Below are 21,777 nucleotides of genomic sequence, written 5' to 3'. Positions count from 1 at the left end.
CGGAGAAGTCGGCCTCGAGCCCTTCCTTTAATGGAGAAGTCGGCCTAGAGCCCTCCCCGTTAAAACGGACAAGTCGGCCTAGAGCCCTCCCGTTAACGGAGAAGTCGGCCTAGAGTCCTCCCCGTTAAAATGGACAAGTCGGCCTAGAGCCCTCCCACGTTAAAACGGACAAGTCAGCCTAGAGCCCTTCCACGTTAAAACGGACAAGTCGGCCTAGAGCCCTCCCTTTAACGGAGAAGTCGGCCTCGAGCCCTCCCGATAACTGAGAAGTCGGCCTAGAGCCCTCCCATTAACAGAGAAGTCGGCCTAGAGCCCTCCCGTTAACGGACAAGTCGGCCTAAAGCCCTCCCACGTTAAAACGGACAGGTCGGCCTCGATCCCTCCCCGTTAAACTGACAAGTCTGCCTAGAGCCCTCCCACGTTAAAACGGAGAGGTCGGCCTCGAGCCCTCCCACGTTAAAACGGACAGGTCGGACTTGAGCCCTCCCCGTTAAAACGGACAAGTCGGGCTAGAGCCCTCCCGTTAACGGAGAAGTCAGCCTAGACCCCTTCCACGTTAAAACAGACAAGTCGGCCTAGAGCCCTCCCTTTAACGGAGAAGTCGGCCTCGAGCCCTCCCGATAACGGAGAAGTCGGCCTAGAGCCCTCTCATTAACGGAGAAGTCGGCCTCGAGCCCTCCCGATAACGGAGAAGTCGGCCTCGAGCCCTCCCGTTAACAGAGAAGTCGGCCTAGAGCCCTCTCATTAACGGAGAAGTCGGCCTCGAGCCCTTCCGATAACGGAGAAGTCGGCCTAGAGCCCTTCCTTTAATGGAGAAGTCGGCCTAGAGCCCTTCCTTTAATGGAGAAGTCGGCCTAGAGCCCTTCCTTTAATGGAGAAGTCGGCCTAGAGCCCTCCCATTAACGGAGAAGTCGGCCTCGAGCCCTCCCGTTAACAGAGAAGTCGGCATAGAGCCCTCCCGTTAACAGAGAAGTCGGCCTAGAGCCCTCCTGTTAACGGACAGGTCGGCCTTTTGGAAAGTAACTGTGAATAATAATATAGCATTGTAATGATAATAGTGTTGTAATAATAATAGTGTTGTATTAATAATAGTGTTGTAATAATAATAGTGTTGTATTAATAATAGTGTTGTATTAATAATAGTGTTGTATTAATAATAGTGTTGTAATAATAATAGTGTTGTATTAATAATAGTGTTGTATTAATAATAGTGTTGTATTAATAATAGTGTTGTATTAATAATAGTGTTGTATTAATAATAGTGTTGTATTAATAATAGTGTTGTATTAATAATAGTGTTGTATTAATAATAGTGTTGTAATAATAATAGTGTTGTATTAATAATAGTGTTGTATTAATAATAGTGTTGTAATAATAATAGTGTTGTATTAATAATAGTGTTGGATTAATAATAGTGTTGGATTAATAATAGTGTTGTTATATAGTGTTCTAACAATAATAGTGTTATAATAATAGTGTTGTTATAATAATAGTGTTGTATTAATAATAGTGTTGTTATATAGTGTTCTAACAATAATAGTGTTATAATAATAGTGTTGTTATAATAATAGTGTTGTATTAATAATAGTGTTGTATTAATAATAGTGTTGTTATATAGTGTTGTATTAATAATAGTGTTGTAATAATAATAGTGTTGTATTAATAATAGTGTTGTATTAATAATAGTGTTGTTATATAGTGTTGTATTAATAATAGTGTTATAATAATAGTGTTGTTATATAGTGTTGTATTAATAATAGTGTTGTATTAATAATAGTGTTGTATTAATAATAGTGTTGTTATATAGTGTTGTATTAATAATAGTGTTATAATAATAGTGTTGTTATATAGTGTTGTATTAATAATAGTGTTGTATTAATAATAGTGTTGTATTAATAATAGTGTTGTATTAATAATAGTGTTGTATTAATAATAGTGTTGTATTAATAATAGTGTTGTATTAATAATAGTGTTGTATTAATAATAGTGTTGTATTAATAATAGTGTTGGATTAATAATAGTGTTGTTATAATAATAGTGTTGTATTAATAATAGTGTTGTAATAATAATAGTGTTGTTATAATAATAGTGTTGTATTAATAATAGTGTTGTATTAATAATAGTGTTGTATTAATAATAGTGTTGTATTAATAATAGTGTTGTATTAATAATAGTGTTGTATTAATAATAGTGTTGTATTAATAATAGTGTTGTATTAATAATAGTGTTGTATTAATAATTGTGTTGTATTAATAATAGTGTTGTATTAATAATAGTGTTGTATTAATAATAAGTGTTGTTATAATAATAGTGTTGTATTAATAATAGTGTTGTAATAATAATAGTGTTGTAATAATAATAGTGTTGTATTAATAATAGTGTTGTATTAATAATAGTGTTGTATTAATAATAGTGTTGTATTAATAATAGTGTTGTATTAATAATAAGTGTTGTTATAATAATAGTGTTGTATTAATAATAGTGTTGTAATAATAATAGTGTTGTTATAATAATAGTGTTGTATTAATAATAAGTGTTGTTATAATAATAGTGTTGTATTAATAATAGTGTTGTATTAATAATAGTGTTGTAATAATAATAGTGTTGTAATAATAATAGTGTTGTATTAATAATAGTGTTGTTATAATAATAGTGTTGTTATAATAATAGTGTTGTATTAATAATAGTGTTGTAATAATAATAGTGTTGTTATAATAATAGTGTTGTATTAATAATAAGTGTTGTTATAATAATAGTGTTGTATTAATAATAGTGTTGTATTAATAATAGTGTTGTAATAATAATAGTGTTGTAATAATAATAGTGTTGTTATAATAATAGTGTTGTTATATAGTGTTGTAATGATAATAGTGTTGTATTAATAATAGTGTTGTATTAATAATAGTGTTGTAATAATAATAGTGTTGTATTAATAATAGTGTTGTAATAATAATAGTGTTGTATTAATAATAGTGTTGTAATAATAATAAGTGTTGTTATAATAATAGTGTTGTATTAATAATAGTGTTGTAATAATAATAGTGTTGTTATATAGTGTTTTAATAATAATAGTGTTGTATTAATAATAGTGTTGTAATAATAATAGTGTTGTAATAATAATAGTGTTGTAATAATAATAAGTGTTGTTATAATAATAGTGTTGTATTAATAATAGTGTTGTAATAATAATAGTGTTGTTATATAGTGTTTTAATAATAATAGTGTTGTATTAATAATAGTGTTGTAATAATAATAGTGTTGTATTAATAATAGTGTTGTAATAATAATAGTGTTGTTATATAGTGTTTTAATAATAATAGTGTTGTATTAATAATAGTGTTGTAATAATAATAGTGTTGTAATAATAATAGTGTTGTAATAATAATAGTGTTGTATTAATAATAGTGTTGTATTAATAATAGTGTTGTAATAATAATAGTGTTGTAATAATAATAGTGTTGTATTAATAATAGTGTTGTATTAATAATAGTGTTGTAATAATAATAGTGTTGTATTAATAATAGTGTTGTATTAATAATAGTGTTGTATTAATAATAGTGTTGTATTAATAATAGTGTTGTATTAATAATAGTGTTTTAATAATAATAGTGTTGTATTAATAATAGTGTTGTTATAATAATAGTGTTGTATTAATAATAGTGTTGTATTAATAATAGTGTTGTATTAATAATAGTGTTGTATTAATAATAGTGTTGTATTAATAATAGTGTTGTATTAATAATAGTGTTTTAATAATAATAGTGTTGTATTAATAATAGTGTTGTATTAATAATAGTGTTGTATTAATAATAGTGTTGTATTAATAATAGTGTTTTAATAATAATAGTGTTGTATTAATAATAGTGTTGTAATAATAATAGTGTTGTATTAATAATAGTGTTGTATTAATAATAGTGTTGTATTAATAATAGTGTTGTATTAATAATAGTGTTGTAATAATAATAGTGTTGTATTAATAATAGTGTTGTATTAATAATAGTGTTGTATTAATAATAGTGTTTTAATAATAATAGTGTTGTATTAATAATAGTGTTGTTATATAGTGTTGTATTAATAATAGTGTTGTATTAATAATAGTGTTGTATTAATAATAGTGTTGTATTAATAATAGTGTTGTATTAATAATAGTGTTGTATTAATAATAGTGTTGTATTAATAATAGTGTTTTATTAATAATAGTGTTGTAATAATAATAGTGTTGTTATATAGTGTTGTATTAATAATAGTGTTGTTATATAGTGTTGTATTAATAATAGTGTTGTATTAATAATAGTGTTGTATTAATAATAGTGTTGTATTAATAATAGTGTTGTATTAATAATAGTGTTGTAATAATAATAGTGTTGTATTAATAATAGTGTTGTATTAATAATAGTGTTGTAATAATAATAGTGTTGTATTAATAATAGTGTTGTATTAATAATAGTGTTGTATTAATAATAGTGTTGTATTAATAATAGTGTTGTATTAATAATAGTGTTGTTATATAGTGTTGTAATAATAATAGTGTTATATTAATAATAGTGTTGTAATAATAATAGTGTTGTATTAATAATAGTGTTGTAATAATAATAGTGTTGTATTAATAATAGTGTTGTAATAATAGTGTTGTATTAATAATAGTGTTATAATAATAGTGTTGTATTAATAATAGTGTTGTTATATAGTGTTGTATTAATAATAGTGTTGTATTAATAATAGTGTTGTATTAATAATAGTGTTGTTATATAGTGTTGTATTAATAATAGTGTTGTATTAATAATAGTGTTGTTATATAGTGTTGTAATAATAATAGTGTTGTATTAATAATAGTGTTGTATTAATAATAGTGTTGTATTAATAATAGTGTTGTTATATAGTGTTGTAATAATAATAGTGTTGTAATAATAATAGTGTTGTAATAATAATAGTGTTGTATTAATAATAGTGTTGTATTAATAATAGTGTTGTATTAATAATAGTGTTGTATTAATAATAGTGTTGTATTAATAATAGTGTTGTATTAATAATAGTGTTGTATTAATAATAGTGTTGTATTAATAATAGTGTTGTATTAATAATAGTGTAGTATTAATGTATTAGTCGTTATTCAGCTAAATGGGTCAATTTATCGTGCTAACTTTTTGCAGATATCGCCAAGCTCTAACACTCACACGCTGGGAAGCGCACACACAGTCAGATGAGTCTGATTCAAGTTTGTGTGTGTGTGTGTGTGTAGGATCCAAAAGATTCCTCGTCTCCTGGTAGCTGCAGCTGATGGATATCTGTACCTCTATAACCTGGACCCACAGGAGGGGGGAGAGTGTACCCTGATGAAACAACACAGGTAACACTGAAACAACACAGGTAACACACTGATGAAACAACACAGGTAACACTGAAACAACACAAGTAACACTGAAACAACACAGGTAACACTGAAACAACACAGGTAACACTGAAACAACACAGGTAACACACTGATGAAACAACACAGGTAACACTGAAACAACACAGGTAACACAAACAACACAGGTAACACTGAAACAACACAGGTAACACTGAAACAACACAGGTAACACACTAATGAAACAACACAGGTAACAAACACACTGATGAAACAACACAGGTAACACTGAAACAACACAAGTAACACCGAAACAACACAGGTAACACTGAAACAACACAGGTAACACTGAAACAACACAAGTAACACCGAAACAACACAGGTAACACTGAAACAACACAGGTAACACTGAAACAACACAGGTAACACACTGATGAAACAACACAGGTAACACTGAAACAACACAGGTAACACTGAAACAACACAGGTAACACTGAAACAACACAGGTAACACACTAATGAAACGACACAGGTAACACTGAAACAACACGGGTAACACTGAAACAACACAGGTAACACTGAAACAACACAGCCAACACACTGATGAAACAACACAGGTAACACACTAATGAAACAACACAGGTAACACTGAAACAACACAGGTAACACTGAAACAACACAGGTAGCACTGAAACAACACAGGTAACACTGAAACAACACAGGTAACACTGAAACAACACAGGCAACACACTGATGAAACAACACAGGTAACACACTAATGAAACAACACAGGTAACAGCGAAACAACACAGGCAACACACTGATGAAACAACACAGGTAACACACTGGTGAAACAACACAGGTAACAGCGAAACAACACAGGTAACACACTAATGAAACAACACAGGTAACACACTAATGAAACGACACAGGTAACACTGAAACAACACGGGTAACACTGAAACAACACAGGTAACACTGAAACAACACAGTTAACACTGAAACAACACAGGTAACACACTAATGAAACAACACAGGTAACACACTGATGAAACAACACAGGTAACACTGAAACAACACAGATAACACACTAATGAAACAACACAGGTAACACTGAAACAACACAGGCAACACACTGATGAAACAACACAGGTAACACTGAAACAACACAGGTAACACTGAAACAACACAGGTAGCACTGAAACAACACAGGTAACACTGAAACAACACAGGTAACACTGAAACAACACAGGCAACACACTGATGAAACAACACAGGTAACACACTAATGAAACAACACAGGTAACACTGAAACAACACAGTTAACACTGAAACAACACAGGTAACACACTGGTGAAACAACACAGGTAACACTGAAACAACACAGGTAACACACTGGTGAAACAACACAGGTAACACTGAAACAACACAGGTAACACACTGATGAAACAACACAGGTAGCACACTGGTGAAACAACACAGGTAACAGCGAAACAACACAGGTAACACTGAAACAACACAGGTAGCACTGAAACAACACAGGTAACACACTGATGAAACAACACAGGTAACAGTGAAACAACACAGGTAACACTGAAACAACACAGGTAACACTGAAACAACACAGGTGACACATTGATGAAACAACGCACGGTCCTGGGCTCCATTCTTCAATGCCAGGGTCGTGGGCTCCATTCCTGCTCGGGCCACACATATGTATTCATTGAAAGTAGCTTTGGATAAAAGTGTCTGTTAAATGTTATACAGTATATGAACTTAAATCATTCTGTGTTCCTCAGGTTAGACGGCAGTGCCGAGCCGCCCAATGAGATCCTGGAACAGGGGTCACATGACCGACCCCTTACTGCACAGACCTACAACACTGCTGGGATGAAAGGTACACACACCCCAGGGCGCCGTTAGTCAAATTGGCACCGGACAACCTGGGCCGGCAGGTAGCCTAGTGGTTAGAGCGTTGGGTCAGTAACCGAAAGGTTGCTGGATCAAATCCCTGAGAATGTCCTTCTGCCCTGAACAAGGCAGTTTCTTTATTTTTAATTTATTTAACCTTTATTTAACGAGGCAAGTCAGTTAAGAACAATTTCTTCTTTACAATGACGGCCTACCAGGGAACAGTGGGTTCAGGGGTATATATATATATATTACCTTCACTAAAGTTTGGAACAGGCTATATTGCAGCAATGACCAAGAAAGACTAGTACCTACCGTACCCAATAAATGACAGTGATAGACTATTTCTTTGACAACAGGCCTACTTATTTTTTTATTTTTTATTTAACCTTTATTTAACCAGGAAGGTTAATGAGATTAAAATCTATTTTTCAAGAGCGCCCTGGCCAAGATAGGCAGCACCAAGTCATTACAAAGAAATTACAGACAGACAACATGAAAAACTACAAGTAATCTAGTAAAAACCATTGAATTCACAAGAGTATAAAACAGCAAATTAAAAACATTGTCAGGTCAGGGAATCGGCCTCAAAATCCTTCATCAGTGATTTAAAAACACCAATCAGGACAAGTTCTTCCAGTTTAAAAGTATTTTGTAAGGTGTTCCAAGACGATGGTGCAGAGGACCCTTTTACCAAATTCAGTTCGGACATTTGGACAAGTTAGCAGGATAAAGTCCAGCGAACGAAGAGACGACCCACCACATTTCTGAACAATAAAAATGCCCAAATAAAAAGGTAGTAATCCCAAAATGGCTTTGTAAATACAAGTATACCAGTGCCTAAGCCTACGAGTGACTAGAGAAGGCCAGCCAACTCAGTGGTGCGTAAGGGTTTTGCAGTTTAAAATAAATCTCAAAGTGCCATGGTAAAGAGTGTCAATTGATCTCAAACACTGAGCGGAAGCATTCATATATAAAATATCCCCATAGTCTAGTAAAGGCATAAATGTAGCTGATACTAGCCTCCTTCTGGCTTCAAAAGAAAAACGGGCCTTATTCCTAAAATAAAATCCATATTTCATATTTTAATATGCATTTTAAAAGAGAGGCCGTCATCAATTAAAATTCCAAGATATTTATATGAGGTTACAACCTCAGTCTCCTTGCCCTGCCAGGTAGTATCCAAGATATTTATATGAGGTTACAACCTCAGTCTCCTTGCCCTGACAGGTAGTATCCAATATATTTATATGAGGTTACAACCTCAGTCTCCTTGCCCTGACAGGTAGTAAGTAATAAGTGGTAGGTTCAGAGGTCTATTTCTTGCATTAGAAAACAACATTAGTTTAGTTTTGTCAGTATTGAGGATAAGCTTCAATTAACACAAGGTATGTTGAACAGTATAAAAAGCAGTTTGCAAGTTCTGGAAAGCTTTTGTAAGAGACGAGGCACAACAGTAAATAACAGTATCATCAGCATAAAAATGAAGTTGTGCATTTGGGACATTTTTGTCTAAATCATTTATATAAATAGTGAATAAGAGAGGACCAAGTACAGAGCCTTGGGGCTCACCTTTCAAGACAGACAATTTAACAGACATAAGCCCATCAAATTGAGTGCACTGAGTTCTATCAGACAGATAGTTAGCAAACCATGCAACTGCATGCTCCGAAAGACCTACACTCGACAATCTCTGCCTTAGTATAGCATGATCAACTGTATCAAAAGCCTTAGAGAGATCAATAAAAAGTGAGACACAGTGCTGTTTTTTGTCAATGGCTTGAGTGATATCATTTAAAACCTTCATGGCTGCTGTAATTGGGCTATGCTTCTTCCTGAAGCCCGATTGGTACATTGATAAAATAGAGTTAGTAAATAAAAACTATTTTAGCTGTTCACTCACAAGGGTTTCAAGTATTTTCACCAGGGGTGACAGCTTTGAGATTGGCCTATAATTATTTAAAAGAGTTGGATCTCCCCCTTTTAAAAGTGGTAGGACAAATGCTGATTTCCAGATCTTTGGAATTTCATTACATTCCAGGGTTAGATTGAACAGAGATATAAATGGTTCAGCTATGAAATCAGCTGCCAGATTTAAAAAGCAGGGATCAAGAAGATCAGGACCTGCAGGCTTTCTCTGATCTAAGGATTTCAGGGCTTTATGTACCACCTGCACTGAGAATGGCTAAAAGTTTGACCAGCTCTCACTGGTTCATCCACACAGGGTTGTACAGAGGACACTGAATCAAACAGTCTACCAGATGATACAAAGTGCTCATTGAAACAATTCCGCATTTCAGTTTTGTCATATACAGCAACAGAGTCCTTCAAAACACATGACGGTAATTCATTAACATTACTGTTACCAGACATAGACTTAATAGCCTTCCAAAACTTTCTAGGGTCATTCAGGTTATCAGTGGTAACAGACATAAAATATTCAGACATGGCCTAACCCATCATTAGCTTGAACTAAATACTGAGCATACATTGAAAATGTCTCAACAGAATGAAACAAAACACATTTGCCGACAATAACAATTAAAATAAATAAACAAAAGTTTAAAAATGACATCCTACCTGAATGGTGAGTTTCACAGTAGCCTGCATTTGGCCATGCTAACGCTTTTCTCATCTTTGTCCACTACATATTAAAATGTGTCCATACATGGGCTTTTCACTGTAGGCATACTCTCTGACTTAGATTTTACTTCAAGGAAAAAGGCCTCCATCTTCGCAATCAACATTAGGCTCGGCCAAGGCTCTTCTCTCCCTGTCCTCAGCAGCAGGCACACGATCAGGCAGCGAGCAAGGAGTGAGAGAATGGTGCTGAAGCGTGAAATCAGGGTGCATGATGGGCAGCCCCAGAGAATTTGGCCGGCTACGATTATATTTATCAGCTTTTAATTTATTTCATCGGCCAAAAGCCGGCAATTACCGGCTAACAGAAAACCCTTACTGCACGCTCCCTCAAACTGAGACATCTGTGGCATTCTGTTGTGTGGTAAAACCGCACATTTTAGAGTGACCTTTTATTGTCCCCAGCACAAGGTGCACCTGTGTTGTTTAGTCAGCTTCTTGATATGCCACACCTGTTAGGTGGATGGATTATCTTGGCGAAGGAGAAATGCTCACTAACAGGGAGGTAAACAAATTTGTGCACAAAATTATAGAGAAAGAAGCTTTTTGTGCCAATTCAGGGCTAAAACAAATATGTGGAATGTCTGGTGGTCCCCGAGGAGAGGGTTGGGAAGTACTGCACAGATTCAGTAATGAGCCAGATGTTTCACATGATGTATAAATGTGAAGCATCCTGGTCGGCGTTTCCTCTCACTACCAAATATGGTGATGAGAGGAAGCCCAGTGGGAGAAGATGGAGCGAGATAAATCTTGCCCGACATTCTGCAAATGTTCTCATCGATTAAACATTTGATCTCCATACAGTTTCTGTTTCCAGAACTGGAATCTGTAACAGAGCGGACTGTGTTTTGTAGACTTTACCCTTTTGCCAACGTTTCAAAAAAATTGTGTTGTTTAGAAGGAGTGCAAGGGGGAATTAAGTTATGGCACACGTGCACTTCTCAGAGTAGGCATTCCCTAATGGAAATATGCAAATAACTAATAAAATTCGCCAATAGGATCTCACTAGCTCATGCTTGGCTCTGCCCACTATGATTCATGTGCTCCCCATTGGGTTAGTTAGACAGATATTTGTTCCTGCCCTATGAGATGACGTGCTAATACTTTTCAGACTAAGTTCCTTTTCAGGGCTGGGTTTTATTTGAATGTGACCACCCACCAGCATGGCATTGTTATTCATCAAAAACAGCTGCTAAGTTCTTCCTCTTGTTGACTGAGTTGATCCAACAAGCCTTTCCATGTAGTTCCTCCTCTTGTTGACTGAGCTGATCCAACAAGCCTTTCCATGTAGTTCTTCCTCTTGTTGACTGGGCTGATCCAACAAGCCTTTCCATGTAATTCTTCCTCTTGTTGACTGAGCTGATCCAACAAGCCTTTCCATGTAGTTCTTCCTCTTGTTGACTGGGCTGATCCAACAAGCCTTTCCATGTAGTTCTTCCTCTTGTTGACTGAGCTGATCCAACAAGCCTTTCCATGTAGTTCTTCCTCTTGTTGACTGGGCTGATCCAACAAGCCTTTCCATGTAGTTCTTCCTCTGGGCTGATCCAACAAGCCTTTCCATGTAATTCTTCCTCTTGTTGACTGGGCTGATCCAACAAGCCTTTCCATGTAGTTCTTCCTCTTGTTGACTGGGCTGATCCAACAAGCCTTTCCATGTAGTTCTTCCTCTGGGCTGATCCAACAAGCCTTTCCATGTAGTTCATCCTCTGGGCTGATCCAACAAGCCTTTCCATGTAGTTCTTCCTCTTGTTGACTGGGCTGATCCAACAAGCCTTTCCATGTAGTTCTTCCTCTGAGCTGATCCAACAAGCCTTTCCATGTAGTTCTTCCTCTGGGCTGATCCAACAAGTATTTCCATGTAGTTCTTCCTCTGAGCTGATCCAACAAGCCTTTCCATGTAGTTCTTCCTCTGGGCTGATCCAACAAGCCTTTCCATGTAGTTCTTCCTCTGAGCTGATCCAACAAGCCTTTCCATGTAGTTCTTCCTCTGAGCTGATCCAACAAGCCTTTCCATGTAGTTCTTCCTCTGGGCTGATCCAACAAGCCTTTCCATGTAGTTCTTCCTCTGGGCTGATCCAACAAGTATTTCCATGTAGTTCTTCCTCTGGGCTGATCCAACAAGCCTTTCCATGTAGTTCTTCCTCTGAGCTGATCCAACAAGCCTTTCCATGTAGTTCTTCCTCTGAGCTGATCCAACAAGCCTTTCCATGTAGTTCTTCCTCTGAGCTGATCCAACAAGCCTTTCCATGTAGTTCTTCCTCTTGTTGACTGGGCTGATCCAACAAGCCTTTCCATGTAGTTCTTCCTCTTGTTGACTGGGCTGATCCAACAAGCCTTTCCATGTAGTTCTTCCTCTTGTTGACTGGGCTGATCCAACAAGCCTTTCCATGTAGTTATTCCTCTGAGCTGATCCAACAAGCCTTTCCATGTAGTTATTCCTCTGAGCTGATCCAACAAGCCTTTCCATGTAGTTATTCCTCTGAGCTGATCCAACAAGCCTTTCCATGTAGTTCTTCCTCTGGGCTGATCCAACAAGCCTTTCCATGTAGTTATTCCTCTGAGCTGATCCAACAAGCCTTTCCATGTAGTTCTTCCTCTGGGCTGATCCAACAAGCCTTTCCATGTAGTTCTTCCTCTGGGCTGATCCAACAAGCCTTTCCATGTAGTTCTTCCTCTTGTTGACTGAGCTGATCCAACAAGCCTTTCCATGTAGTTCTTCCTCTTGTTGACTGGGCTGATCCAACAAGCCTTTCCATGTAGTTATTCCTCTGAGCTGATCCAACAAGCCTTTCCATGTAGTTCTTCCTCTGGGCTGATCCAACAAGCCTTTCCATGTAGTTATTCCTCTGAGCTGATCCAACAAGCCTTTCCATGTAGTTCTTCCTCTGGGCTGATCCAACAAGCCTTTCCATGTAGTTCTTCCTCTGGGCTGATCCAACAAGCCTTTCCATGTAGTTCTTCCTCTTGTTGACTGGGCTGATCCAACAAGCCTTTCCATGTAGTTCTTCCTCTTGTTGACTGGGCTGATCCAAACATGGAAATTCAAATATGGGGGTGCAAACGTATATTTTTGCACGTCCACTTCTAACCATAAAATGATGATAATCAGCCCAGCTCCGCCCGGGTTTGGCTGGTGTAGGCCGACATTGTTAATTAGAATTTGTTCTTAACTGACTTGCCTCGTAAAACACTTTTATTTTTATAACCTATTGGATAATTTGTCAATTTTGACATATTTTTTTGATAGTATGTGGATAAGAAAACGAAAAAAGATTATACTGTATACACTACGTAGTAGTAGTACTGTAGTACAGTAACAGCAGTGGTAGCATCAGGGTATCCCTCCACTGGGTAGCAGCAGGGTATCCCTCCACTGGGTAGGAGCAGGGTATCCCACCACTTGGTCTGGTAGCAGCAGGGTATCCCTCCACTGGGTAGCAGCAGGGTATCCCTCCACTGGGTAGCAGCAGGGTATCCCTCCACTGGGTAGGCGCAGGGTATCCCACTACTTGGTCTGGTAGCAGCAGGGTATCCCACCACTTGGTCTGGGTAGCAGCAGGGTATCCCCCCACTTGGTCTGGGTAGCAGCAGGGTATCCCTCCACTGGGTAGCAGCAGGGTATCCCTCCACTTGGTCTGGTAGCAGCAGGGTATCCCTCCACTGGGTCTGGTAGCAGCAGGGTATCCATCCACTTGGTCTGGTAGCAGCAGGGTATCCCTCCACTTGGTCTGGTAGCAGCAGGGTATCCATCCACTTGGTCTGGTAGCAGCAGGGTATCCCTCCACTTGGTCTGGGTAGCAGCAGGGTATCCCCCCACTTGGTCTGGTGGGATACCCTGACTCCTGACCTCTAACCCATGTCCTCTCCTCAGGTTACTGTGAGGAGGCGGGTGCAGTGGGAGGGGCGGGACTAGAGGATGACCTCAGCGATCTGCGATTGGACGATGAGAATGAAGAGCAGCCGCCACTCATCCTGGAGACGGACTGACTGCCACCTACAGCAACCAATCAGAGAGCCCCTCTGGTGCTGCTAGGAACATGTAACATGGAGGGTGGGATTAAAAACTCTCAGCGTTCAACAGCGCCTCTGTCTGTCTGTCTGTGGATGTGTACATGTTTCTCCCTCCCTCCCCCTCTGTCTCCCTCCCTCCCCCTCTGTCTCCCTCCCTCCCTCTGTCCGCCTGTGCAGGTGACTCTTTAGCTTTGCATGTACATGTGCCAAGACCAGAACGCTACGCAACGCTCTAACAAGGACCTCTGAAGTGTGTGTGTGTGTGTGTTTGGGTGGGTGGGCTGAGCTGTAAATGTGTGTGCTGGGCATGTACATTAGCATACGTTAGCTTCCCAGTCGCTCACTGGCTACCCAATCAGATGAAGGCTCAGTGGACAAGCCTTGCCCCTTCTCGCTGAGGCCTTCAGACATTGGCAGATGAAATTGATTGACAGATCAGTCAGACCAGTGTCTGATTGGGCGAGGAATTTAATCCATAGAGATAGAGGACTCATCATGTATATCACCCGTTTTACCTTGGACATTGCCATCATCCACCATTTTAAAGTAGTCAACTGGGTGGGGATTACAATGGGTTGTAACTTCAATGGTGCTGTCACAGACTCTAATGGCACAGATACAAAGATGATTCCTCTATCTAACTCTATGGTGTAACCAGGGATGTAGCTAGGGGTGAGTGATGTTTAGCCAATAGAGGCCTACATTCCTGGAGGTGATGTCTGATTTGATTGGTCAGAAACTACAGGTAGTGACATCATCAAGGCGGGGCATGTCCACTGGGTCTCGTCAGACACATGCCTTCCCATGATCCTCTGGGGTGAGGCGGAGCGGCTGGACGGACGGGGTCACATGATCAGACGTTTTCTAATGATTCATGATTTTGTATAAAATGTGAAACGGTGTTGATTGGGAAATAAATAAAGTCCATGTTGATGTAACAGACATGTTTCTGTGTCCTTCATGTTGATGTAACAGACAAGTTTCTGTGTCCTTCATGTTGATAACAGACATGTTTCTGTGTCCTTCATGTTGATGTAACAGACATGTTTCTGTGTCCTTCATGTTGATAACAGACATGTTTCTGTGTCCTTCATGTTGATAACAGACATGTTTCTGTGTCCTTCATGTTGATGTAACAGACATGTTTCTGTGTCCTTCATGTTGATAACAGACATGTTTCTGTGTCCTTCATGTTGATGTAACAGACATGTTTCTGTGTCCTTCATGTTTCTGTGTCCTCCATGTTGATAACAGACATGTTTCTGTGTCCTTCATGTTGATAACAGACATGTTTCTGTGTCCTTCATGTTTCTGTGTCCTTCATGTTTCTGTGTCCTTCATGTTGATAACAGACATGTTTCTGTGTCCTTCATGTTGATAACAGACATGTTTCTGTGTCCTTCATGTTGATAACAGACATGTTTCTGTGTCCTTCATGTTTCTGTGTCCTTCATGTTTCTGTGTCCTTCATGTTTCTGTGTCCTTCATGTTGATAACAGACATGTTTCTGTGTCCTTCATGTTGATAACAGACATGTTTCTGTGTCCTTCATGTTTCTGTGTCCTTCATGTTTCTGTGTCCTTCATGTTTCTGTGTCCTTCATGTTGATAACAGACATGTTTCTGTGTCCTTCATGTTGATAACAGACATGTTTCTGTGTCCTTCATGTTTCTGTGTCCTTCATGTTGATAACAGACATGTTTCTGTGTCCTTCATGTTGATAACAGACATGTTTCTGTGTCCTTCATGTTGATGTAACAGACATGTTTCTGTGTCCTTCATGTTGATAACAGACATGTTTCTGTGTCCTTCATGTTGATAACAGACATGTTTCTGTGTCCTTCATGTTTCTGTGTCCTTCATGTTGATAACAGACATGTTTCTGTGTCCTTCATGTTGATAACAGACATGTTTCTGTGTCCTTCATGTTGATGTAACAGACAAGTTTCTGTGTCCTTCATGTTGATGTAACAGACATGTTTCTGTGTCCTTCATGTTGATAACAGACATGTTTCTGTGTCCTTCATGTTTCTGTGTCCTTCATGTTTCTGTGTCCTTCATGTTGATAACAGACATGTTTCTGTGTCCTTCATGTTGATAACAGACATGTTTCTGTGTCCTTCATGTTGATAACAGACATGTTTCTGTGTCCTTCATGTTTCTGTGTCCTTCATGTTTCTGTGTCCTTCATGTTTCTGTGTCCTTCATGTTGATAACAGACATGTTTCTGTGTCCTTCATGTTGATAACAGACATGTTTCTGTGTCCTTCATGTTTCTGTGTCCTTCATGTTTCTGTGTCCTTCATGTTTCTGTGTCCTTCATGTTGATAACAGACATGTTTCTGTGTCCTTCATGTTGATAACAGACATGTTTCTGTGTCCTTCATGTTTCTGTGTCCTTCATGTTGATAACAGACATGTTTCTGTGTCCTTCATGTTGATAACAGACATGTTTCTGTGTCCTTCATGTTGATGTAACAGACATGTTTCTGTGTCCTTCATGTTGATAACAGACATGTTTCTGTGTCCTTCATGTTGATAACAGACATGTTTCTGTGTCCTTCATGTTTCTGTGTCCTTCATGTTGATAACAGACATGTTTCTGTGTCCTTCATGTTGATAACAGACATGTTTCTGTGTCCTTCATGTTGATGTAACAGACAAGTTTCTGTGTCCTTCATGTTGATAACAGACATGTTTCTGTGTCCTTCATGTTGATAACAGACATGTTTCTGTGTCCTTCATGTTGATAACAGACATGTTTCTGTGTCCTTCATGTTGATAACAGACATGTTTCTGTGTCCTTCATGTTGATAACAGACATGTTTCTGTGTCCTTCATGTTGATAACAGACATGTTTCTGTGTCCTTCATGTTGATAACAGACATGTTTCTGTGTCCTTCATGTTGATGTAACTAACAGACATGTTTCTGTGTCCTTCATGTTGATGTAACAGACATGTTTCTGTGTCCTTCATGTTTCTCTGTCCTTCATGTTGATGTAACAGACATGTTTCTGTGTCCTTCATGTTGATAACAGACATGTTTCTGTGTCCTTCATGTTGATAACAGACATGTTTCTGTGTCCTTCATGTTGATAACAGACATGTTTCTGTGTCCTTCATGTTGATAACAGACATGTTTCTGTGTCCTTCATGTTTCTGTGTCCTTCATGTTGATAACAGACATGTTTCTGTGTCCTTCATGTTGATAACAGACATGTTTCTGTGTCCTTCATGTTGATGTAACAGACATGTTTCTGTGTCCTTCATGTTGATAACAGACATGTTTCTGTGTCCTTCATGTTGATAACAGACATGTTTCTGTGTCCTTCATGTTTCTGTGTCCTTCATGTTGATAACAGACATGTTTCTGTGTCCTTCATGTTGATAACAGACATGTTTCTGTGTCCTTCATGTTGATGTAACAGACAAGTTTCTGTGTCCTTCATGTTGATGTAACAGACATGTTTCTGTGTCCTTCATGTTGATAACAGACATGTTTCTGTGTCCTTCATGTTTCTGTGTCCTTCATGTTTCTGTGTCCTTCATGTTGATAACAGACATGTTTCTGTGTCCTTCATGTTGATAACAGACATGTTTCTGTGTCCTTCATGTTGATAACAGACATGTTTCTGTGTCCTTCATGTTTCTGTGTCCTTCATGTTTCTGTGTCCTTCATGTTTCTGTGTCCTTCATGTTGATAACAGACATGTTTCTGTGTCCTTCATGTTGATAACAGACATGTTTCTGTGTCCTTCATGTTTCTGTGTCCTTCATGTTTCTGTGTCCTTCATGTTTCTGTGTCCTTCATGTTGATAACAGACATGTTTCTGTGTCCTTCATGTTGATAACAGACATGTTTCTGTGTCCTTCATGTTTCTGTGTCCTTCATGTTGATAACAGACATGTTTCTGTGTCCTTCATGTTGATAACAGACATGTTTCTGTGTCCTTCATGTTGATGTAACAGACATGTTTCTGTGTCCTTCATGTTGATAACAGACATGTTTCTGTGTCCTTCATGTTGATAACAGACATGTTTCTGTGTCCTTCATGTTTCTGTGTCCTTCATGTTGATAACAGACATGTTTCTGTGTCCTTCATGTTGATAACAGACATGTTTCTGTGTCCTTCATGTTGATGTAACAGACAAGTTTCTGTGTCCTTCATGTTGATAACAGACATGTTTCTGTGTCCTTCATGTTGATAACAGACATGTTTCTGTGTCCTTCATGTTGATAACAGACATGTTTCTGTGTCCTTCATGTTGATAACAGACATGTTTCTGTGTCCTTCATGTTGATAACAGACATGTTTCTGTGTCCTTCATGTTGATAACAGACATGTTTCTGTGTCCTTCATGTTGATAACAGACATGTTTCTGTGTCCTTCATGTTGATGTAACTAACAGACATGTTTCTGTGTCCTTCATGTTGATGTAACAGACATGTTTCTGTGTCCTTCATGTTTCTCTGTCCTTCATGTTGATGTAACAGACATGTTTCTGTGTCCTTCATGTTGATAACAGACATGTTTCTGTGTCCTTCATGTTGATAACAGACATGTTTCTGTGTCCTTCATGTTTCTCTGTCCTTCATGTTGATGTAACTAACAGACATGTTTCTGTGTCCTTCATGTTGATAACAGACATGTTTCTGTGTCCTTCATGTTTCTCTGTCCTTCATGTTGATGTAACTAACAGACATGTTTCCGTGTCCTTCATGTTGATGTAACAGACATGTTTCTGTGTCCTTCATGTTGATGTAACTAACAGACATGTTTCTGTGTCCTTCATGTTGATAACAGACATGTTTCTGTGTCCTCCATGTTGATAACAGACATGTTTCTGTGTCCTTCATGTTGATAACAGACATGTTTCTGTGTCCTTCATGTTGATAACAGACATGTTTCTGTGTCCTTCATGTTGATGTAACAGACATGTTTCTGTGTCCTTCATGTTGATAACAGACATGTTTCTGTGTCCTTCATGTTGATGTAACAGACAAGTTTCTGTGTCCTTCATGTTGATAACAGACATGTTTCTGTGTCCTTCATGTTGATAACAGACATGTTTCTGTGTCCTTCATGTTGATAACAGACATGTTTCTGTGTCCTTCATGTTGATGTAACTAACAGACATGTTTCTGTGTCCTTCATGTTGATGTAACAGACAAGTTTCTGTGTCCTTCATGTTGATAACAGACATGTTTCTGTGTCCTTCATGTTGATAACAGACATGTTTCTGTGTCCTTCATGTTGATAACAGACATGTTTCTGTGTCCTTCATGTTGATAACAGACATGTTTCTGTGTCCTTCATGTTGATAACAGACATGTTTCTGTGTCCTTCATGTTGATAACAGACATGTTTCTGTGTCCTTCATGTTGATGTAACTAACAGACATGTTTCTGTGTCCTTCATGTTGATAACAGACATGTTTCTGTGTCCTTCATGTTGATGTAACAGACATGTTTCTGTGTCCTTCATGTTGATAACAGACATGTTTCTGTGTCCTTCATGTTTCTGTGTCCTTCATGTTGATAACAGACATGTTTCTGTGTCCTTCATGTTGATAACAGACATGTTTCTGTGTCCTTCATGTTGATAACAGACATGTTTCTGTGTCCTTCATGTTGATAACAGACATGTTTCTGTGTCCTTCATGTTGATAACAGACATGTTTCTGTGTCCTTCATGTCGATGTAACAGACATGTTTCTGTGTCCTTCATGTTGATGTAACTGACATGTTTCTGTGTCCTTCATGTCGATGTAACAGACATGTTTCTGTGTCCTTCATGTTGATAACAGACATGTTTCTGTGTCCTTCATGTTTCTGTGTCCTTCATGTTGATGTAACAGACATGTTTCTGTGTCCTTCATGTTTCTGTGTCCTTCATGTTGATGTAACAGACATGTTTCTGTGTCCTTCATGTTTCTCTGTCCTTCATGTTGATGTAACAGACATGTTTCTGTGTCCTTCATGTTTCTGTGTCCTTCATGTTGATGTAACAGACATGTTTCTGTGTCCTTCATGTTGATGTAACAGACATGTTTCTGTGTCCTTCATGTTGATAACAGACATGTTTCTGTGTCCTTCATGTTGATAACAGACATGTTTCTGTGTCCTTCATGTTGATAACAGACATGTTTCTGTGTCCTTCATGTTGATAACAGACATGTTTCTGTGTCCTTCATGTTGATGTAACAGACATGTTTCTGTGTCCTTCATGTTGATAACAGACATGTTTCTGTGTCCTTCATGTTGATAACAGACATGTTTCTGTGTCCTCCATGTTGATAACAGACATGTTTCTGTGTCCTTCATGTTGATAACAGACATGTTTCTGTGTCCTTCATGTTGATGTAACAGACATGTTTCTGTGTCCTTCATGTTTCTGTGTCCTTCATGTTTCTGTGTCCTTCATGTTTCTGTGTCCTTCATGTTGATAACAGACATGTTTCTGTGTCCTTCATGTTGATAACAGACATGTTTCTGTGTCCTTCATGTTGATGTAACAGACATGTTTCATTGTCCTTCATGTTTCTGTGTCCTTCATGTTTCTGTGTCCTTCATGTTTCTGTGTCCTTCATGTTGATAACAGACATGTTTCTGTGTCCTTCATGTTTCTGTGTCCTTCATGTTTCTGTGTCCTTCATGTTTCTGTGTCCTTCATGTTGATAACAGACATGTTTCTGTGTCCTTCATGTTGATAACAGACATGTTTCTGTGTCCTTCATGTTGATAACAGACATGTTTCTGTGTCCTCCATGTTGATAACAGACATGTTTCTGTGTCCTTCATGTTGATGTCCATGTTGATAACAGACATGTTTCTGTGTCCTTCATGTTGATGTAACAGACATGTTTCTGTGACAGGGCCTAGACAGCTGCCCTGGGGAATTCCTATTTCTACCAGTAACGGGCTTAGACAGCTGCCCTGGGGATTTCCTAATTCTACCTGGCTTATGTTGGGAGAGGCTTCCATTAGAAAACACCCTCTGTTTTCTGTTAGACAGGTAACTCTTGATCCACAGTATAGCAGGTGATGTAAGGCCAAAACACAGACGTTTTCCAGCAGCAGATGATGCTCTATCGTGTCAAAAGCTTCACCGAAGTCTAACAAAGCAGCTTTTTATTATCGATTTCTCTCAATCAATCATCAGTCATTTGTGTAAGTGTTGAATGCCCTTCTCCATAAGCATTCTGAAAATCTATTGTTAATTTGTTTACTGTGAAATAGCTAGTATCAAACTTTGCTGTGGCCGGGCTCGTAGAAGCTGTAGGTAGGCACAGTGATTTGAGCTATCGATTGGCCAGCGCAGTAGGCGCACTCCATTAAAGCCACAGATTTGCTGGTCCGCCAGACAGGTGGAGTTTGTATTTCCAGACAATTAAAATAGTCGATAATGGGAACAGGGCTTCTGAATCAAGTGCACCTACCTCCAACAGGGCTTCTGAATCAAGTGCACCTACCACCAACAGGGCTTCTGAATCAAGTGCACCTACCACCAACAGGGCTTCTGAATCAAGTGCACCTACCTCCAACAGGGCTTCTGAATCAAGTGCACCTACCCCCAACAGGGCTTCTGAATCAAGTGCACCTACCTCCAACAGGGCTTCTGAATCAAGTGCATCTACCGCCAACAGGGCTTCTGAATTTTTAAATTTTTATTTATCCGTTATTTTACCAGGTAAGTTGACTGAGAACACGTTCTCATTTGCAGCAATGACCTGGGGAATAGTTACAGGGGAGAGGAGGAGGGGGATGAATGAGCCAATTGTAAATGGGGGATTATTAGGTGACTGTGATGGTTTGAGGGCCAGATTGGGAATTTAGCCAGGACACCGGGGTTAACACCCCTACTCT

General features: G+C 38.1%; 1 protein-coding gene across 4 annotated transcripts in view; it reads left to right on the top strand.

Moving 5' to 3' along the window:
• Positions 1-14,848, top strand: part of LOC110514879 (WD repeat domain phosphoinositide-interacting protein 2) — a 40,352-nt gene extending 25,504 nt beyond the window's left edge. For 3 of the 4 annotated variants that reach the window (XM_036972943.1, XM_036972944.1, XM_036972945.1), the window contains 3 exons: positions 5,240-5,347; positions 7,147-7,244; positions 13,770-14,848. In XM_036972943.1, the coding sequence (XP_036828838.1) occupies positions 5,240-5,347; positions 7,147-7,244; positions 13,770-13,885 (322 nt within the window). In that variant the 3' untranslated portion in view covers positions 13,886-14,848. Of the gene's footprint in view, positions 1-5,150; positions 5,348-7,146; positions 7,245-13,769 lie in introns of all 4 variants that reach the window. The other variant, XR_005042043.1, reaches the window with a different exon arrangement.
• The last annotated feature ends 6,929 nt before the right edge of the window (positions 14,849-21,777 follow it).

The sequence above is a fragment of the Oncorhynchus mykiss genome, unplaced genomic scaffold (genome assembly GCF_013265735.2).
Source record: "Oncorhynchus mykiss isolate Arlee unplaced genomic scaffold, USDA_OmykA_1.1 un_scaffold_213, whole genome shotgun sequence".
Lineage (NCBI taxonomy): Eukaryota > Metazoa > Chordata > Actinopteri > Salmoniformes > Salmonidae > Oncorhynchus > Oncorhynchus mykiss.
The sequence above is the reverse complement of the archived record's forward strand: the minus strand, read 5'-3'. Positions and strand labels throughout refer to the sequence as shown.